This window comes from Chiloscyllium plagiosum, chromosome 11, assembly GCF_004010195.1.
Source record: "Chiloscyllium plagiosum isolate BGI_BamShark_2017 chromosome 11, ASM401019v2, whole genome shotgun sequence".
In the NCBI taxonomy this organism is placed as follows: domain Eukaryota; kingdom Metazoa; phylum Chordata; class Chondrichthyes; order Orectolobiformes; family Hemiscylliidae; genus Chiloscyllium; species Chiloscyllium plagiosum.
The window spans coordinates 63,360,744-63,383,309 of NC_057720.1; the positions used below are offsets into that span (position 1 = coordinate 63,360,744).

The 22,566-nt window shown below is 38.3% G+C and overlaps 1 protein-coding gene across 1 annotated transcript in view; it reads right to left on the reverse strand.

Moving 5' to 3' along the window:
* hmcn1 (hemicentin 1) overlaps positions 1–22,566 on the reverse strand; it is a 599,829-nt gene that overhangs the window by 21,246 nt on the left and 556,017 nt on the right. The window contains exons 93-103 of the mRNA XM_043699541.1: positions 22,118–22,288; positions 18,822–18,971; positions 18,126–18,263; positions 16,188–16,309; positions 14,670–14,907; positions 13,605–13,667; positions 13,395–13,514; positions 11,661–11,795; positions 10,273–10,386; positions 9,506–9,631; positions 7,856–7,984 (exon numbers count right to left, since the gene is read on the reverse strand). Coding sequence (XP_043555476.1) covers positions 7,856–7,984; positions 9,506–9,631; positions 10,273–10,386; positions 11,661–11,795; positions 13,395–13,514; positions 13,605–13,667; positions 14,670–14,907; positions 16,188–16,309; positions 18,126–18,263; positions 18,822–18,971; positions 22,118–22,288 — 1,506 coding nt within the window. The remainder of the gene's footprint in view (positions 1–7,855; positions 7,985–9,505; positions 9,632–10,272; positions 10,387–11,660; positions 11,796–13,394; positions 13,515–13,604; positions 13,668–14,669; positions 14,908–16,187; positions 16,310–18,125; positions 18,264–18,821; positions 18,972–22,117; positions 22,289–22,566) is intronic.

Sequence of the window (22,566 nt, forward strand, 5' to 3'; positions counted from 1 at the left end):
TGTACTTTGTCATGATGTTTGATGCTAATTTAACTTGTGTGGTTAACCCCAGATAGAAGGCCCTCACTTTGAATTAAAAATTCAGTTGTATTATGATTGTCATTAAGATTTAGTTCCCAGCAACTCGGCATCAAAACAGTCTCACAGATTGTCTCCAGTTTAATTCTAAAATCTACCAAAAGCTTTTTTGCAACCTCCATGGATCATCTACATGTGCATTGTGTCCTAACATCAGCCCAAAACATTGTATAATGATGCTTAGAGCAGAATTGAAAGTGAGTTATATCTGCATGCTGTGGATGGCATGTTATGGAGGCTGTATAGAAAGATATTCCTTTCCAACAGTGAATTACAGAACTACTGCAAAACAACAAATCGCGTCTGATTTCAGTGTTCTGATGGTTCTGTAATGAATCATTCTTCTGTACTTGAATTTGAAGGATTGTGGAGATTTTTGTTACATGGTCCATGAAAGGACAAAAGGGCATTTTTTTTTAAACAGATGGTTTCAGGTAAATGCTGAACTTAAATTCAATCCATGGAAAAGATTATTGTGTCTATTACTATTGTTTCTGTGGCTGTTCTGTTTGATGTTTGTCAGTTTGGAGATGGCTTGTACCTTCAGTTTAGGAAGTCTTCTGAAAGAAAGGAGCTGCTCAACACGTGTTGCTTGTTTATGAAGCACATTTGCAGTGAATCCAATCTTAAATTAAAGGAACTCCCCGGAGGAGATGGCCCCACAAATATCGTCAAATTCAATAATGGGAAACTCAGTACATCTGTATAAAAGTTAGGGCTGAAGCATTTGCAACAGTCTTCAGGAATAGGTGCTGACTGGATCATCCATCTTGGCCTCATTCAAAGGACCTAGCACCATAGCCACTTTTGGCTAATTTGATTCACTCCACTTGATATCAAGACATCGCTGAAGGCACTGGATACTGCAAAGATTATGGGCCCTGACAACATTCCAGCAATAGTACTGAAGACAGATGTTCCAGAACTTTGTGAACAGCACGGTGGCACAGTGGTTAGCACTGTTGCCTCACAGCACCAGAGACCCGGGTTCAATTCCTGCCTCAGGCGACTCTCTGTGTGGAGATTGCACATTCTTTCAGTGTCTGTGTGGGTTTCCTCTGGATGCTCCAGTTTCCTCCCACAATCCAAAAATGTGCAGGTTAGGTGAACTGGCCATGCCGAATTGTCCGTAGTGTTAGGTGAAGGGGTAAATGTAGGGGAATTGGTCTGGGTGAGTTGCGCTTTGGTGGGTTGGTGTGGACTTGTTGGGCCAAAGAACCTGTTTCCATGCTGTAAATAATCTAATCTAATCTAAGCTGATCCAGTACAGCTACAACACTAGCCACTATTCAAGTCCTTACACTTCCCCACTTCCTTAACACTACTTAAACCTCCACCTATCTATGTCATCTGCAACAAATCCCCCAGTTCCTTTATCCAGATCAATAATATATAATCTGAACAGTTGTCCCAACATGGATCCCTGCGGATCTCCACAAGTCACAGGTTGCCATCCTGAAAAAGTCATTTTATCCCCACTCTCTGCTTTTTGCCAGTCAGCCATTTCTCTATCCAAACCAGTACCTTGACCTGAACACAGTGGGGTCTTAGCTTATTTAGCAGCCTCTTGAGAGGCACAATGTCAAAGGCCCTCTGGAAATCCAAATAGATCACATCCATTTGCAATACTTTGTCTTACGTGCTCGTTACTCCTCAAAGAATCCTACAGATTTGTCAGACATGACTTGCCCTTGACAAAGCCTACTGACTCAGCCCTATTTTACTGTGCACTTCCAAGTACTCTGCAATTTCATTCTTAAGAATGGACTCTAAAATCTTACCATAGATTGAAGTCAGGCAAACTGGCATATAATTTCCCATCTTCTACCTCTTCCTCCACTTCTTAAACAGGGTGTTACTTGAGCCATTTTCCAGTCCTCTGGGACTGTCAATCTCCAAGTATTTTGCAGGTTTCAATGTATCACCTCTTGCTTCTCAAAGTTCTAGAGAACAAAACTTGCCCAGCCTCTCTGATGGGTCAATCCCACCTTTCTGGGAACAAGTCTGATGAAGCTACATTATACTCCCTTTGATGCAACAATATCTATCTTAAGGAAAGGGGACCAACCTACATGTGGTAGCTTAGCTGTGGTTTAACCAAGGTTCGATGTGATTAAAGCAAGACTTCACTACTGTTGTACTCAAATCTTCTTACAGTAAAGGCTAACATACCATTATCCTTGAAGGGCAACCAGGTCCATTTGTACAACTATAATTTATAATCATCTTACCATTTAAGAAATAGTCTGCACATCTTTCTTCCTGTCAAAGTGAATAACATTATGTTTTTTCAGATTATATTCCATCTGCCATGTTCTTGCCCACTCACTAAGTCTGTCCAAATCCTCTTGAACCTGCTTTGCATCTTCCTCAGAATACACATCCCCACTAAACATTGTGTCAACTGTGAATTGGAAATATATTGAGAGATATATTGCTCACAATATAATGGGGTGACATTTGCTATATTCCAATCTGCAAGAACCATTTCAAAGTCTTTAAGTTTTGGGAGATGATCACCAATGCATCCACTATGTCCAAAGATATTTCTTTCTCTGGGGTGTAGAATTTCAAGTTCGGACGAATTGTGAACGTTCAGTCTCATTGACTTCTCCAATGCTTCCTCCTTACTAATGCTAATTTATTACAATTTCGCACTCCCTTAATCCATTGGATCTTTTAGTTCAGGAAAGTTTCTCACATTTAGTGTTTCTGTAATTTCTCTGTTTCCCATTATATATACTCCGGACTCTGTCTGTAATGGACCCACATTAGTCTTTGCTAAATGTTTCATGCTTTTGCAGTTCATTTTTATGCTTTATATTTACATTCATATTCTATTCTTCCTTTATCAGTTATTAGGTCCTCTTTTTCTGTATCCTAAAACACTCCCAATCCTCAGGTTCATAATTATTTCTGACAAATTTACAGGCCTTTACTTTCATGGAATCTTAGAGATGTACAGCACAGAAACAGATCCTTTGGTCCATGCACACCAGATATCCTAACCTAATCTAGTCCCATTTGCCAGCACCTGGCCCATATCCCTCTAAACTCTTCCTAGTCATTTCCCCATCCAGATGCCTTTTAAGTGCTGTAATTGTATCAGCCTCCACCATTTCCTCTGGCAGCTTATTCCATACACACACCACCCTCTGTGTGAAAAAGTTGTCCTTAGGCCCCTTTTGTAGCTTGCCCCTCTCACCCTAAACCTATGCCTTCTATGGACTTCCCCAACCCAGAAAAAGACTTTGTCTATTTATCCTACATGTCCCTCATGATTTTATAAACCTCTATAAGGTCACCCCTCAGCCTCTGACGGTCCAGAGAAAACAGGTCCAGTCTATTCAGCCTCCCCCTATTGCTCAAGTCCTCCAACCCTGGCAACATCCTTGTAAATCTTTTCTGAACCCTTTCAAGTTTCACAACATCCTTCCGATAGGAAGGAGACCAGAATTGCATGCAATACACCAACAGTGGCTTAACCAATGTCCTGTACAGCCGCAACATGATCTCCCAACTACTATACTCAATGTTTTGACCCATAAAGGAAAGCATACCAAACACCTTATTCTCTATCCTATCTACCTGTAACTCTACTTTTAAGGAACTACAAACTTGCACTCTAAGGTCTCTTTTTTTTCAGCAACACTCCCTGGGAACTTATCATTAAGTGTATAAGTCCTGCTCTGATTTGCTTTTTCAAATTGCAGCACCTCGCATTTATCTAAATTAAACTTCATCTGTTATTCCTCAGCTCAGTGGCCCATCTGATCAAGATCTCAGAGTAGTACTCAGAGGTAACCTTCTTTGCTGACCCCTACACCTCCAATTTTGGTGTTATCTGCAAACTTACCAACCAAACTCCTGTGTTCTCATCCAAACAAAATTTTAAAAACGATGAAAAGTAGTGGAGCCAGCACTGATCCTTATGTACTCTACTGATCACAGGCCTCTGGTCTGAAAAGAACAACCCTCCACTACCACCCTTTGTCTTCTACCTTTGAGTGAGTATCCCTGTATTTCATGAGATCTAAACTTGCTAACCAGTGTTCCATGGGGAACCTTGTTGAATGCCTTACTGAAATCCATACAGATCACATTCACCGCTTTGCCTTCATTAATCCTGACCCTCAGGATTCCCTGCAACAACTTGCCCACCACCGATGTTAGGCTCACATGTCTATAGTTCCCTGGCTTTTCTTTATCACCTTTCTTAAATAGTGGCACTATGTCAGCCAACTTTGAGTCTTCTGTAACATCACCTATGATTGTCGATGATAAAAATATCTGAGGAAGGGGCCCAGCAATCACTTCCCTAGCTTCCCACAGAGTTCTAGGTCCTGGGGATTTATCCAATTTTATGCGTTTTAAAACATGCAGCACCACCTCCTCTGTAATATGGACATTTTTCAAGATGTCACCATCTATTTTCCTATATTCTATATCTTCCATGTCCTTCTCCACCGTAAACATTGATGCAAAATACTCATTTAGTATCTCCCCCATCTCCTGCACCTCCATACATAGGCTTCCTTGCTGATCTTTGAGGGGCCTTATTTTCTCCCTAGATACCCTTTTGTCCTTAATGTATTTATAAAATCCCTTTGGATTCTCCTAAACCTTATTTGCCAAAGCTATATCATGTCCCCTTTTTGCTCTCCTGATTTCCCTCTTAAATATACTCCTACTACCTGTATACTCTTCTCAGGATTCTCTAGATCTCTCCTGTCTATACCTGACACATTCTTCCTCCTTCTTAACCAAAACCTCAAATTCTTTGGGCATCCAGTATTCCCTACACCTACCAGTCTTTCCTTTCACCCTAACAGAGTATACGGTTTCTGGACTTTTGTTATCACATTTCTGAAGGCTTCTCATTTTCCCGCCATCTCTTTACCTGTGAACATCTGCCCCCAGTGTTTGAAAGTTCTTGCCTAATACCGTCAAAATTAGCCTTCCTCCAATTTAGAACTTCAACTTTTAGACCCGTCACTATTTTAAAACTAATAGAATTATAGTCGCTGGTCCCAATGTGCATCCTCACTGACAGCTCCATCACTTGCCCTGCCATATTTCCTAAGAGTAGGTCAGGTTTTCCACCTTCTTTAGTAGGTACATCAGAAATTCTGAATCAGAGAATTTTCTTGTACATGGTTAACAAATTCCGCTCCATGTAAACCCTTTACACTACGGCAGTCCCAGTCTATGTTTGAAAAGTTAAAATCCCCTCTCAGAACTACCCTATTATTCTTACAGATAACTGAAATCTTACAAATTTGTTTCTCAATTTCCCACTGACTATTAGGGGGTCTATAATACAATTCCAATAAGGTGATCATTCCTTTCTTATTTCTCAGTTCCATCCAAATAATTTTCCTGGATGTCTTCCCAGGAATATCCTCCTTAAGTACAGCAGTAATACAATCTTATCCAATCCTCAATTTCCTTTGTTTGTCATGGTTGACTGACCATTTTTTTGTATGCCTGAAGTGTTGTATATTTCTTTTAAACTATCTAGTAATTCAATGAAAACCATCTGTTGCCTTATTACAATCATACTGTCAAACATATTTTCCCAATCCATCTCAGCCAATTTGCCTGTCAAATCTTCATAATTTTCTTTGTTCAGATTTAACAACCCTGGCTTCAGATTGAACTGGCTCACTTTCAAACTTTCAAATGAGCTCACTTTATTTTATGGTCATTCATATCCAAAGGGTCTCTTATAATAAGGTTATTGATTAGTTACTTTTGTTACATGATTACCGTTCTAAAATAGCCTGCTGTTTAGTTGGTTCCTGAACATATTGTTCTGGAAAATCAACTCTAACACTCTCCAGAATCTTATTCTCCACAGCACGAGTGCTTATTAGATTTGCCAAGTCTTTATGCAGATTAAAGTCATCTCTACTTACAACCTATGCTATAATAGGCTTACAACTCTTCAGCTCTTCACTTGATTCCTACACAAATTATTAATTTTCAGTAAGCAACACAAACATGTAATTAAATTAAACTAAGTTAGTGTCTATCTTGGATTATACTTTGTCTTGAGGACTGTCTATCCTCTAACAGAAACAGGTATTACCTTTTAATAATTGCTTGACTTCCAGCTACCACTTTAAAAAATCTGCATGGAAAAAATCTTTATAAATTAATTGACTAATCAATAATACTTTTAGAAATTTAGATTTTTTAATAACAGTTAAAGAGTATGTCATAGCATTTCTTTTGTAAAAGCAATAGCATATTTTTAAACGTTTTTGTGTGTTTTGCACAGTATGTAAACAGAAATAAACTAACCAAAAAAACTGAAAGAACTGCAGATGCTGGAAATCAAACAAAAACAGAAATTGCTGGAAAAACTCAGCAGGTCTGGTAGCACCTGTGGAGAGAAAGCACAATTAATATTTTGGGTCCAGTGACCCTTCTTCAGAACTGATGGTAGCTAGGGAAAGACTTGCATTTATGCAGAAGATGGGGTGGGAGGAAGAGAATAAGAGTAAATGATAGGTGGAACTAGAGCCCAAAGAGAGAGAAAAACAGTTGGTCAGACAAAGGACTGGGTAAGGTCAGCCTGGGAAAATGGTTGCTAATGGGGACTATGAGTAACTATCAATGGGCTGTTTGTGGTAGCAGCCCATGTAATGACAAGGCCTGATGTGTGGCGATTGGGATAAGGACATAGAGGAAGATGCTCAAGCCCTAAAAATGTTGAACTCCTTATTGAGTCCAAAAGGCTGCATAGTTCCCAAGCAGCTGTGCTGAGCTTTGCTGGAGCACTGTGCAGCAAGCCTGAGTCAGAGATGTTGGTCAGGAACAACATAGTGGTGTGTTGAAGTATCAGGCAACTGGAAGATCAGGGTCATTTTTATGGACAGAAGGTAGGTGTTGTGTGAAGCGGTCACTCAGTCTATTCTTCGGTTTCTAAATGTAGAGGAGACCACATTGTAAGCAGCAAATGCAGAACACTAGACTGAGTGATGTTTAGGTAAAGCATGCTGCGTGTGGAATGTGTGTTTGGGGCCTTGGATGGTGAGGAGGGAGGAAGGAAATGGACAGGTGCTACACCTTCTGCAGTTGCAGGGGAAGGGGCTGTGGGGACGGTGTTGGGAGGGGAGGAGGAGTAGACTAGGGTGTCCCAGAGGGAATGGTCCCTGCAGAAGGCTGACAAGAGAAGGGAATGGAATGTGTAACTGGTAGTGGCATCCTACCGAAAGTGGTGGAAATGGCGGCTAATGATCGTCTGGATGTGAATGCTGGTCGGATGATAGGTGATGAAAACGGGGACCATATCCCTGTTGTGGGAGGGAAGAGAGGGTGAGGGCTGCAGTGCAGGAGATGGGCCAGACTCAGCTGAGGGCCCTGTCAATTACAGTGCTCAGGAATCCTTGCCATCTAGTAAGGTATTTAAAGAAATGTTAGGTGTCTGTTTAAACACAAGTTTTAGGCTCATTTATAATTTTAAAAACCATAGGAATACTATTATTGAAGACCCTAAGCAGGTATCATATCATTAAATATAATTTATTTTCATGAAGTTTAAGCCTGTTGTTTAATGGACAAAACAGAAACAGGACATTTGATCCAAGTGTTCCGTGATAGTGTTCATGCATTTCAAGATCTCTCCTTCTCCACTTCAAGGCTTATATTGGTATAATCACTATTCATCTCCCCTCTAGTATTCAGCTAGCTTTTCCTTAATCCAAATTTAATTTTAATGGTCACATCAACTTCATCTAGAAAAGGACTCAAAATAGGAGCTATTACTTACCGATACAAGGCCTTCCAACTCCCTGAGATCTGTAACCTCGTGGACAAACACAGCGGTAGCTCCCTTGTGTATTCTCACAGATCTGGTTGTAACGACACTGATGGGTGCCATCTTTGCATTCATTGATATCTACAGAGAAACATTTATCAAAACCATCCAAATGTAAAACATATCAAGTTAAGATCTCATTAATTTGGTTCATTGAGAAGGGTACATCATTTGACTTGAATTGGGAATGAAAAGTGTGTCACATGTTCAATTTCATACCAGAGAAATAATTCAGGCTTAGTTATAGAAAATATACAAAAAATTTGAAATAACCCTTTAATACCCTCTTTGATAAACATACCTTTTTTAAAAAAATGACAAACTTTGCATTGTAATGCAACTTGCAAAAGGCAATCATATGATGTAATGATTATGACAGCATTATCTATGACTTGATCTGACGTGAACACATTAAAAGCATTTAAAAAATATAAATATTTGAGCAATGAGTAAGAAACAACAACTATTTTCCCAAACCTTCTAGTCCCAGCATCATCTCCTAAGATAACTTAGAGAAAACAGAGATGAGGAGAAACTTCTTCACCCAGAGAGTGGTGGCTGTGTGGAATGCTCTGCCCCAGAGGGCAGTGGAGGCCCAGTCTCTGGATTCATTTAAGAGTTGCTTAGAGCTCTCAAAGATAGTGGAATCAAGGGTTATGGAGATAAGGCAGGAAGAGGATACTGATGAGAATGATCAGCCATGATCATATTGAATGGCGGTGCAGGCTCGAAGGGCTGAATGGCCTACTCCTGCACCTATTGTCTATTGTCTAAAATACAACTTCTTTCACATACGCAAAAGTTATTATACAGCAATCACAGGTCACAAGCTATGAGGCCCAGTCCATTTAGTTCTTCATGTTCTGTAACTGGACCATTCAAAAATTGCAATTTTTGAACTGAATTTGATTTGGATAACATTTGAATGCCAATCCATTAGAATTAAAATACTATCAATTGTGTCATAAGCTCTATAACTGTTCGAGTGTGACTTTCAACTGGTGTCTAACCATTTCGTGTCAACTCCAAGACCATCTATTGTCACCTCCATAACATCACTCGACTCCACCCCTGATTCATGCTTGCTTTTGTTACCTCTATAACTGATCTTTACTAAGTATAACAATCCCTAGCCACACAAACCCTTCCCCAAGCAACACTTGACTTTGTCTCTTCTGATTCTGCATCTTCGGGGTACGATCTCTGTAAAAGCTGCAGCCAAATTCTAGAGATTTTGGCCTTTGATTGCCCAGAAGCTCCATGTGGTTGAGACTTCCCTGGTCCAACTTTATTATTCTAGAAGAAAGCCGGCTGGCAGTCAACCAGCGGCCTGATTGGTATTTGATCTGGTGGACTTGCCAAATAAGGTAAGCCATGGGGCATCTCTTGATTTAAAAATTCCCACTAGGAAAACATCATTTTTCTGTTTTGTATTCTAGTTCTGTATTAACTGAATATTGTGACTTAATTTGGGGTATTAAAGTTCTGAAGCTGATATAAAGCTGATATAAGTGTTTTACTATAGTCCTTAACAACAATAACCTCACGATAAATAATCTACTAACATAGAAATGAGAATGAACTGTATTGTTTTCAACCTACCAACACAGCTTCCATTTTCAGCTTTGGTCATTCCACTGGGACACAGATCAATACAGCGGAAACCCCCTTTTGTGTTTTTACATTGTTGATCAGGCTGGCATACACTCTGTCTGCACTCATTGATATCTAAACAACAAAATGTGAAGTATTCAGTAGTGTCATAGTTGATGAACTTCAATAACTTCTATCACGGTGGTGGGCGGCACGGTGGTACAGTGGTTAGCACTGCTGCCTCACAGCGCCAGAGACCCGGGTTCAATTCCCGCCTCAGACGACTGACTGTGTGGAGTTTGCACGTTCTCCCCGTGTCTGCGTGGGTTTCCTCCGGGTGCTCCGGTTTCCTCCCGCAGTCACAAAGATGTGCAGGTCAGGTGAATTGGCCATGCTAAATTGCCCGTAGTGTTAGGTAAGGGGTAAATGTAGGGGTATGGGTGGGTTGCGCTTCGGCAGGGTGGTGTGGACTTGTTGGGCCGAAGGGCCTGTTTCCACACTGTAAGTAATCTAATCTAATCTAAAGCTTCATTTGAACCATTACATGGGATTCATATTCAGTGATTCACAACATGTTTCTAATTTGAAAATTTGACCTACTTACATAAAACTGATGTTCATTTCTTTCTCAACTTATTGGCAAATTGTAAAAATCATTATTCACGTCAAATTATTATTAAATGCACAGTCAAAAATTACTTCGCACCTAATTGTGAAGCAGTAGTGTTTACATTATGTTTAATGTGAGGTCTCCTCATCCCACCTATTGTACCTACCCAGACACCTTCTACCTCGTAGCTGATAACCTCGATTGCATACACACCGGAAGCTCCCGATGGCATTCAGACAGCGATGTTGACATGGATGAGTTTCTTGGCATTCATTTATGTCTTGCAGGTGGAAAACAAAATACTAACTGTAATTTGTATCATCAAGCTTGCAAAGTTTGCCCTTTAAGAAAGCTGAACTCACAATTAGGTGTAGCCAACACATATTATAAATAGAAAAACAAAATAGTTCTCAGTTGAAGCTCAAGGAATTGAAAACAAATTGCTGACCTAGTTGGGAAATTGACTGAGCAAAAGGAGATAAGGAATGGGGATAACAGAACTTTGATAAGAAGAATAGACGCATGGACTATTTTCTGAATGGGGAAAACATTCAGAAGTCTGAAGTGCAAAGAGACTTGGGAGTTCTAGTCCAGGACACACTCAAGGTAAACTTGTCAGTTGAGTCAGTAGTTAGAAAGGCAAATGCAATATTGGCATTTATTTTGAGAGGACTTGAATATAAAAACAGGGCGTACTTCTGAAGCTGTATAAGGCTCTGGTAAGACCACATTTTGAATTTTGTGTGCAGTTTGGCCCCATATCTCAGGAAGGATATATTGGCCCTGGAGTGGGTTCAGAGGAGGTTCACGAGAAAGGTCCCAGGAGTGAAAAGGTTAACATTTGAGCACTTTTGGTGTACTCAATGGAGTTCAGAAGGATGAGGGGAGATCTAATTGAAACTTACAGAATACTGTTTTGCCTGGACAGAGCGGATGTTGGGAAGATGTTTCCATTGGTAGGAGAGACTAGGACCTGAGGGCACAGCGTTAGAGTAAAGGGAAGACCTTTTAGATCAGAGATAAGGAGAAACCTCGTCAGCCAGAGTGTGGTGAATCTATGGAATTCATTGCCACAGAAGGCTGTGGAGGCCAGGTCATTGAGTATATTTAAGACTGAGACAGATAGGTTCTTGATTATCAAGGGGATCAAGGATTATGGGGAGAAAGTGGGAGAATGGGGTTGAGAAACTTATGAGCCATGATTGAATAGCAGAACAGACTCGATGGGCTGAATGGCTCAATTTCTGGTCCAATGTTTTATGGTCTAAGAGGTGTGCCTATTGATTTCCCTCAAAAATCTGTGCAAGGCTCTAAACTATTCACTGTATTCATTAATGACTGACATGATGGGACAGAAAGCCATGGGCTGGAACCTGCTCCTTCCATTTTGTTTTAATTGAGAAGTTATCTTAAATGATTTATCGAGAACTAAATGAACTAATAGTATAGAATGTTTATTTTGACCATCAGCCTTGCCTCTTTGATCTTCATGCAATGTGAACAAATAACATAAGGTGACAATATGTAATTTGTTTCAAGGGATAGTGACTTTACCTTGACAACTTAATCCCTCGAGTGTCCGTCTAAAACCAATGCCACACCTGACCACACATTGATATGAGCCAACAGTGTTTTCACAGTCTTGACCAGTATGACAGGTATGGCCACCTAAAGCACACTCATCGACATCTGAAGGAACAATGGTCAAAACAGCACTTCAGACATTAATAATCTTGTACAAAGGGTTCAGATTGCCTGTTTAGGCCACTCAGGCTTTAGAACACTTAGAATTTCAAAGATCATATACAACTAGTTTTTCTATGTACACTACATTATTCAAATCAGTATTTTTATTTAGCCATGTCTCTGAAACTTTTAACATTGGTCTTTACATTTCAAACCAAACCCTGAAGTTACTCTGAATAAAACCTAGAAGATGCTGGGGAATGGAATGATTTCCCACTTTTTGTCCTGCCAATCAGCATGGAGTACCCACACACCAAAAATTACCAGTAGAAACTAAGCTAGGGTTAATAATTAAAATAGAGCAACGTGCTCTCTAATCCACGTCAGAAATATAGCTTAATTCCAAGTCTTTAAAAAAAACCATTCTCCATTTTCACACTGAGCTATTCTGTGACAGACACTGGCAATAGCTATTACAAGAATTGAGACAGAAAGGCAAATTTGAGACTTGATCTCATCATCCCGGGCATTTTCCCAACCCAACTCATAGAAACGGGATCTGACAAAATTTCATTGATCTGAAATGTTAATTTGACCTTTCCTTTTCCACGGATATTTCCTAACCTGCTGATGCTTCCAATATATTCTTTTTTAATTGCTAATTCATTGGCTGGGATTCTGCTTTCAAGGGCAGAATTAGAACAGAGCAGAGACTGCCTTCCATTCACCTTTCAATATCCACCCAAACACTCATTTACCCTGGAATAGAAGTAATTTGTGATGCACAAATAATTCCTCGCTTAATTCCTATTGCCATTACGGGAAGCCAGGGTACAGAGAACAGTTCAAATGGTGCTACAGTGGGGAAGATATGCTAGGTAGAATCTTTTAGGGGTCGTAAGTGCATCAAAAAGAACTTCCCAATGAAAGTCTCAGCCTGACTTTTTAGTAGTGAATGCTTGGCTTGAACTGAAAAGACAGGAAGCTGTAACCAATTTCTTCTCACCCTTCAATGCTGGACTCTGAGCTTTTACTATCAACTTTAGGGTTTATCACCTCCTTTTATCTTTGCTTTTGCAAGCCCCGTGATTTTGGGAATTGAGAGAAAATCTTCTGATGACCCAAGACTTGTCCTCTGCCTCCATTTTTGTGTGACAAATGTGAAAAGAGGAGCCAACAGACTTCTTTTTCACAAAGGAAGGGAAGTTCAGTTTAAGAATTTATTGTGGCAGAAGCCCTTTCTGTGCAAATATGGTGATTCTTTGCAATTAATTTATGTTGCCAGTACAAATGAGGATCCAGCCTATACCCTTAAATTAAGAGTAATTTAATTGGTACAGTATAATGGTCAATGTAGGTCAGAAATTTGGGATTATAATCTTGTAGATCATTAAACATTAACTTTAAACAAAACCAAAATAAATTAGTCTACTTGGATTATTAAAAGTATATTTAAGAATCATTTGATTTCATATTTCCTGTGAGATCTTAATTTATTCAAATAATTTTGCCCAGAAATTTTCAGAAAAGTTTGTTTTGAAATAAACTTCTGTCCACTACTGGATGTTGATTTAAATTTTATTCCATAGAAAACTGGAGCACCTTGGCAGGTTCTTCCATCAGCAGATATGGTGAGACCTTTGGGGCACGAACAATAATACGTTCCCATTGCATTGTGGCATATATGTGAGCAAGGGTTCCGGATAGCACACTCGTCTTCATCTGTAGGGAATTATACAAGATTTTAGACAGGGTTTCCTCAATCATTATATCAGAACAAAGCTTAGTTTTGAATCACGGTACTCTGCTCACCTGAACAATAGGGTCCAACTGAGTCCAAAACAAAACCATTCGGACACTGGTTACTCCGGTCACCTGTATAAAACAAAAAACTTTCTTCTTGCTAAAAATGTCACTTTAACCAACCTAACACATTTTGGCACAGAGATGCAAGAGAACGTTTTATGATGATAATTCTGAATAAATAGTATATAAGTAAAAGAAAACCAGAAAATGCTGTAAATAATCATCCAGTCTGTCAGCTTTGTGAAGTGAAGACGTTTCATTGGACATAGTGTTAGAATCGGTCTTGCAACTTAGGACAACAACAGGCCAGTTTCTCCCAGGAACAGTTCTTTATATCCGGGTGAGCAAAGCTGATCTCATTATATTAGTTAACCCTTTCAGGTGTTAACAGATTTGTACAAAAGTTGTAGCTTTGGAGGCGAATCAAAAATCATGTACTCACAAACCTTAAACATTAACAGTTCCTCTCCACAAATGCTGCCAGAGCTGCTGATTATTTCCAATATTTTCTGTTTTATTTCAGGTTTCTACCATCTATAGTATTTTGCTTTAGTGCAAGAATCACAAATGGCTACATTATATATGTGACTATTTTCTTTTATATATAGGATTTGGGGATTACTGACAAAGCCAGCATTTATCACCCATTCCAAATTCAGCTTGATGAAGATATTGAGAGCAACCTTCTTCAACCTCATCCGGAAATACTGTTAGGGAGGGAGTTCCATGATTTTTATCAAGCAACAGTAAGGATGGTGTATGACTTAACAGGGGATTGGCAGGTGGTGATGATCCCATGTATCTTGTTGGGTGATAAAGGTTGTGGGTCTCGAAGGTACTCCAGAAGGAGCCTTGGTCTTGAGTTTGGATAGAAGTGCATTATAACTTAAGATAATAAATGATTTCTGAAGCACCGGGACACTAGGCTACTCTGAACTTAGAAACTTTGATTACTATTAACTGATCAGTATTGTTTTATATATAGCATTGAGTATAAGCCTCAGCTCTTAAAATGGCAACAAATTTCTTACTTAATTTAAAGTGAGAAAGAATTAGATTTTTTTTCCTTACCTTTTGTGATGATTGCATGAATCTTGTACTCTAAAATTTCTTCCAATGGGCTGTACTCTGCTGCAATGGCTGTAGCATGGAGTGTCTCTACTAAGAATGGCATTCGTCCTCGATTATGTCCATAAGTAATGGTATGATTCCAAGAGTATGGTACACTGGCATCATCTACTGTAAACATTCGGGTAGAATGGGCATAAATCTGACCTGGTCCAATCTGAATGTAGTCCTCAGTGTAGTCCTGAACACATCATAAAATTACATCCAATTAATATGTTTCATATTTTTGTTGCATAAAAACAGCAATGATTTTCATAATGGGTGGTGATGGGTGACCAAGTTATTAATTGACCTTACTATCAGTGATATGCTACATTGTGGCTTAGATGTTATTGAAAAAAATGACAGAATATGAATGCTATAAGCCATCATTAGTGTTTAAATTCAGGAAGAACATGTGAAGGAACATCCTGTGAATTGTGAATTGCTGCAGATGATTAACTTGTGCATTCCACCATTGAGTAAATATATCACTGACCATTAACTTTCTTTATTTACATAAAGTTGATGCATTTACACATTAATTGCTCATTAAACCTAAGTCCAAAAGTTAAGTCGAGTAGTCTTAGTACCTTGCAGTAAAGTGACAATTGTTCATGATGGACAATCGACCTTATTGGCACAAAATAAAAAAAAATTAAGAACATAATGTCAATATTTGAAGTATTTTGGAGATCAAAAAAAGTTAAATTGTAACCAAAAAAATTCTTCTTTTTCCTTTCCATCTCTTTATTTGCCCCCTCTCCTAATTTAATCTTTCTTTCTCTCTATAGCTGTTTGTGCACCTGACTTGACACTGAATTTACCAGTTTTAAATTCATTTTCTACTTCCTCGGTTCTTTCCTCGATCATTTATTTGGTCAAGGAACTTCACATTTTGTGCAGTTGCTCACCTGAGTCCACCAATTGCCATGCCATTACCAGCTCACACTTCCAGTAACTTTGAGTAAATATGTTAAAACTAATCTAAGAGCAACAAACCTAGAAAGTACCTTATGAGTTGTTCCATTCCAGAAAAAAAATCAAAGTTAATGTTAGAATATTTAAATATTAGGAAGTGATAATATGAGGTTAGGGGAGGAATAGTATGTAATTGACTTTTTTCTATGTAATACATATATAGATCACCAGAGATTACAGCTGTATTTAAAGCAGCAGAGGTGATATGCATGCATTCAGATCTTATAGGAACTGAACATGCAGAATCCATTAATCACAGATAGCATGCTATTTCTTGGATCTCAATTAGCACTTACTATCTGAACAGTGTGAAATTAAGTTTTGATTCCATTCAGACTTTTGACTTCCTAAAATTGGGACATGCAGCATAAAGTATACGTGCACGATAGACCTCAATATCTTTAAGAGCATCTTAAATTTGGGTGTAAATTTGCATGCAGCTCACCCTAAATATGCATTATTTCTTGGTTATTGTGAATCAGAGTACATTTCCTATAGTACCTTAACATTAAGGTTTACAGATGAGGGTAGTTGCAGCACATATCCATTCACCACAATGTCCAGTAATAGTGCCCCATCTGAGTCCAGGCCTCTAGCAATGTGCGTCATTCGTAGTATCTCTCCTAGAAACCACAGCGACCAAACCAAAAAGAATTCTCACTCATGCAGCCCATGCTGTTATCAATGTTCCACTGTGTGGCATTGAATTCAGTGCTAAGAGATTACAGGACATAAATATGTAAAATATTCTGGATACATTTGGCAAGGAGATTTTGCTCAAATTTTCATAGAAAGTATTGTTTATTGTCATTTTTAATGTTATTATAATTAATTCAGTACAACAGCTACATTTTAAAATCTAAGTTAACAGCCACTCTAGTGATTATCAAAACTTAATAACCAATTGATCTTACCTTAAGAGGTTCACATCTACCAGGACAATGACTTCCAACCTGAGGGTCTTAAGACTGGGAGGACCCTCCAAACCTAGCTAGGTCCTATTTGCACTTATCATTTATTAGATTATTCATCTTGTCTGAAGTCTGAGAGTCCATAGCTTTTGCAATAGCTTCTCAGAAACATTACAACAATGATGGATAAATATTTAATCTGCCCTATTAGCAAAGTATGATAGATTCATATTAATGGGAACAAAACTTGACTTTATAAGTGATCCTTTATGCTCCACTATATATATATATTTGGACCCACAAGAGACAACACTTGGGCAGATCAGAGAATGCGCAACTTTGAAAGGATAGAAATAAAGGATAATGAAATGCTATGGGCCTGAAACTCTGCCATGGTATTCTCCCGGTGCCATGGTGTTCTCCTGGTTCCATGCTGTTTTCAGCATTTCTCTTGGGCTTTTGCCACCTTCACTGAGACACACCCAGTGGAATTTCAGTCTAAGTAAACTGCTGTTACAGAAATGTAGAAACATGCCCTTTCAAGGCTATAAGGTTCAACTGATCTGCCTTCTTGAAATGAATGCTCAGAACAAGCACAGTTTGGACTGCAAATCAGAACCTAGCTTTTGTGTGAAAGTAATTAAGTGCTCATTGTTAAATGTTTATTGGACAATGTAAGATAATTATGAATATTAGTCTTAAAGTTAATTTAATTTATCTTAAATGCAACATTAAATGCCTGGAATTTAATTTTTTAAAGTAATATGTCGATATCAATCTTTGGCTGTAATATTTTTAAGTTCAGCCATTGGCCTCTTCAAACAAAATAGATTAACTAGTCTGTTTAAGATGGTAGAGGCAGGAATTTAATGTGTTAACTTTTGCACAAAAAATTGCATTGGACGTTAAATTTTTAGTTGTATTAATTTACTATTTCTGACTGTTTGCAGTTTCCAATGAAAACAGCTAGGGGAAAATTATTGAAAGATTGATGAGGTTTACATTTTTAATTTAAACAGCACATATAACACGCATACTTGATAGCGAGCAAATGCAACAAACTCAATGCCACTTGATCCAAGAAGAATTTTTCACTTTAACAACAAAGTAAGTCAAGCTGCTTAGAATACAATAGCTCTCTTAGTAAGGTAACCATCTTAAAGGTGTCAACTCATTATTATTTTAAATGAATGTGAATTAAAATTATTAATAAATTCATGTAATACAAAAGCAAAGATAGGTATTTTGTTCAAATGGATTTCAAAATGTGACGCCAATACATTTACATTTAATTATATCAATGCTCAAAGGGGCAGACGAATATCATACATTAACCAAGTATGCAGCATGTTTGAGAGGAAACACCAGAGAAGGGCGGTGGTAAAATAGTTTCTTCAAGTATTTCACAGAAAATATTTTCCATTTGTAATAAAGCTCTGTTTGTGAACTAGCAAGTTCAAAATGAGTAACCTCCTTCTTCAATTGTCATGTACTATAAAAAGATCTAAAATAACATTTATCAACTAACCAGTGGCAAACTCAACTTGCGTTTCCCGTTTGAATATGCCTTCTGTAAGAGAATATCCATTAACTGCTTCCCCAATTTCCTTTGCTGTTGTCCAATAAATAGGATTTAAGATTGAGATAAGCTTCCTCATGGCAGGACCTTAAAAAAAACAATGGAATGCTTAACACAAAGAGAACAAGCTTGAAAGTTATAAACAACCATATCAATAATTTTATAATATGTATACAGTATATAACTTGACAACCAAAAGGTGAGCTCACTAAAAAAAAAATCCAGATAATTCAATATTGGGGGGCATACTGCAAGCCTTTGGTTTACAAATCAATGAAAGATACAGTTAATATGACTCACCAGAGAATTACAAAGAGGCTATGTTTCTTGCTGCCGTGTCTAAAGAATTGAATTTTTCTCTGAGATCATGAGGATATTGACGTGATTACTTGCATGAAGTAGGATAAGAAAATGTAAACAAGGTGAGCTAATCTCATGGCTACTGATGAAAATCTTAATTTTCTATTTTCCTTTATTTCAAAAGTGTCTTTTTGTCTGTTTTTGACGAAATTTCATTTTTGTTGAAGTGAATGTCAGCTGTGTTAGATTCCATCACAGATTCTCAAGTGAAACTCACTAAATAGCCCACACTTGCACGTGGATTAAAAATAGACTGAGTTGACGAATCAGGCACTAGACACTTACCAATGCTTCTTGGCACATTTGAGATTTGTGCTTGTATAATATGAGTACCAGTTTCTGGACTGGCAAACACTGTAGCATTCAGTAAAGCAACACCAAATTCCACATTGTTAATATTCCCTATAATACTTCCTCTGGCGTGCTGAGGACCACCTGAAGGAAAGAAACACAGATACTGCACATTTCATGCTACTTTAAAAAGGATTTAGAGCATAGATTATAAACTGCTATTTGGGGCTATGATAATGAACAAAATCACAAGTGCTGTCCAAAAGTCATTTTTCTGTGGCAATACAAGTTCTCACTGCCAGTGTAACTTGACATCCTGAGCTGTTAGTGGCATCAGCACCCAATGAAATAAAATAGGTTTCTGTGGAGAATGGGATGCATTGTGTATGTGAATCAAAGTAAAAGGTGTCTTCTTATGATGAGATATGAAAAATTCATTTAGCATGGCCCTGGTAATCTGGATGATATTTATCATTTGTGTTGACAGTAATTAAATGTTTCTGAAAGGCTTTAAAGTGATCGGACCCATAGAATTTAAGTGGGCCAAATTAGAACAATTACAATAAATTGAAAGGAGCTCATTATACTATTCTGGGTCCACGATGTTTTCTGATGTCACTTTTATGTATCTTTGAGGCATTATGATTCAATGGTAGTATGTATGAATTATGGAGATCAAAGGTACTAACATACAAACTAAGAGGATTTAGCCATTCAGACCTTTGACCCTGCTTCTCATTCAATAAGATCATGATTGATTAGATTGTGGCCACAATTCCTCAGTCTGACCTACTCCTGATAACATGTGACTTCCTTGTTGGTGAAGAATATAATTATCCCTGTTTTAAAATATTGAAAGATCTTGCCTCCAGTACTATCTGTGCAAGAGTTCTAACAACTCTCAACCCTCAGAGGAAAAACATCTTTGTTCCATCTTAAATGGGTGATCCTTTAATTTTAACACTGTTTTCCCTAGTTCTAGTCCCTACTATAAGAAGAATCATCCTTTCCTTATCAATCCTGTAAACTCCACTTAGGAACATGTGTGTTTTATTAAGTACAATAAATATAAGCATTGAGAGTATAATGCACTTTTACTGGCATAGGGATTGTGGTGTACTGATATTCATGATAAATTTGTGAATTGAGAGACTGAGTACTCAAAATGGATCAAGTAATGTGAGCTCCATAAAGATCTTTGCACAAGTACTTGAATTGTGAAGGGTGATATACTTGAGACCAGAGGCTAGGTCATATAATGATGTCTCAAAAAAGACCATTTATTGTTACGAGTGACAAATTTGGATTCCAGCTTTTGAAGTCACAAACCAATTTAGAACAAGAAAATAGTACAATGTTCTCCAGGAGAGACATATGCTTTCATAGACTTAAGATGTAAAGTACTTTCTTGGCTGAAACGTATTCAATGTTAGATACAGTGCATAATTATTTTCCTTGACTAAAACAATCTTTTAAATTAAAGTTTCAAACTTATAAAGGCCTTTTAGTATACAAAGAATGTTCTCAATGAAATTTGTGTGACTAATTTTAAAAAGATTTGAAGTAGAATTTTGGTTTTGCCTGATTGATTCAGTGACTTTATCCAATATGCATCCGGGCTTCAAACAGCAGGGACGTTCCAGACTTAGTTTCATTTTATATGGTGGGTTCAGAATTGTGGCATCTATTTGAGCTTTCAACCCCATATTCCTTATATACCCAGAAATGTCTACTCGCACCACAACAATGATAATCTCTGATCCTGCTACAATACACCTGCTGTTCAAACCCTCATACAAACCCTTGTCGCCTACCGATAATTTGCCAATTCCAGTGGTCTCCAGGCTAATCTTTTACACTGCATCCTTTGAAAATTGGAATTCATCCAAAATTCTGGCATCCATATTCTAACTCACACCATGATATCACCCATGTGTTTCTGATGTACTGCTCCAGCAACAGTTCAATAATCACTCACTCCCTGTCTCTTAATGTAGAGGTGATAAATGGCAAGTAACATTTGCACCACACAAATGCCAGGTTATGATATATTCCAATAAGAGACAATCTAGCCACTACCCCTTGATATTCAATGGTGTTCTCATCACTGAATCTCCCACTAACAACATTGTTGGGGCAACCAGAAACTCAAATGGACTCACCACATAAACACATTGACTACAAAAGCAGGTCAGAAGCTAGAAATACTTCAGCAAGTAACTCACCTCCTAACTCCCCAAAGCTTGTCCATCATCCACAAGACACAAGCCAGCGGTTTGATGGGAATCTCCTCACTTCCCTGGATAGGTACAGCTCTAAGAACACTCAGGAAGCTTGACACCATCCAGGACAAAGCAGTCACTTGATTGGCAGCACATCCCCAAGCATCCACTCTCTGCACTACCAACACTCAGTAGCAGGAGTATGTACTATCTACAAGATGCATTGCAGAAATTCACCAAAGATCCTCAGGTGGCACTACTTCCAATTAGAAGGACAAGGGCAGCAGATGCATGGGAACACCACTACTGAGGCTTCTCCTCCAAGACCCCACCATTCTGACTTGGACATATATTCGCAATTCCATCATTGTCACTGGTTCAAAGTCATGGAATTCCCTCCCTAATAGTATTGAGAGTCAACCCACAGCATGTGGACTGCAGTGGTTCAAGAAGGCACACCATCACCTTCTCAAGGGCAACTAGGGAAGGGCAATAAAAATGCTGGCCAACCATGAATATTCATGTCCCACAAGTGAATTTCTAAAAAAATGCTGGAGTTGCAAACTAGACTGCAGCAAGGAACTAGAGTCTAGATTAGAGTGGTGCTGGAAAAGCACAGCAGATCAGGCAGCATTCAAGGAGCAAGAAAATCGATGTTTCGGGCAAAAGCCCTTCATCAGGAATGCAGCAAGGAATTAATGTCTTCAAGACAGCAGATGGAACATAGAAAGGAAAGCACAGAGAAAATAATTGATTTTGTACAATATTGACTGATGCAACATTTAAATTAATCTTCATTACTCAACCAGAATGAACCTAAATGCATCATTTTTCATTAATTATATCTGAAATTGCAGATCAGAAGGAGGCCATTTGCATCATCAGGCCTGTACTAATGATAACAAAAATAATAATGTAAGAACTGGTGTATCGGGATAAAGATAACATCTTGCAAAATATTATTTCAGGTGATGGTTTGCTCAAAATTGGTTCTTGTTGAGTTATGAAGATTGTGCCAAATTCAATGTCAAAGGGTCTTCGAGCATTCAGCAAAAACAACTGTCAAACCTGGACAGGGTTGGACTTTACACCTGGACACCTGAGAGCCATCGCCTGGGCAGGAGCGGCCTCCATTGGAAGGCACTGGGTTGTTACACATTCGAAGTCGCCTCTTTTCACCACCTCCACAAGATACTGAACAATCATTCCAGGCTTGCCAAGGTCCCCAGTTTCCATTCACTGGACATAAGGTTATAAGCAATTAAATAAGAAAAATTAGTAATGGCATTATTTATTTCAGAGAAAACATTAGAGCTTTACCATAGCATATTAAATAACATATTAATTCATTAAGTATTACGTAAATCTAATTGTTTTTCCAAATGCAGAATTATAACTTTACAAATATTCCTCTCTTGTCCCTTGTAAATTCCAAATGCTCTTTATTAACAGTCTCGTTGCATCCATGCTTATTAAAATCAATATATGTTGAAATATTTAATATTTCTGAGGACTTC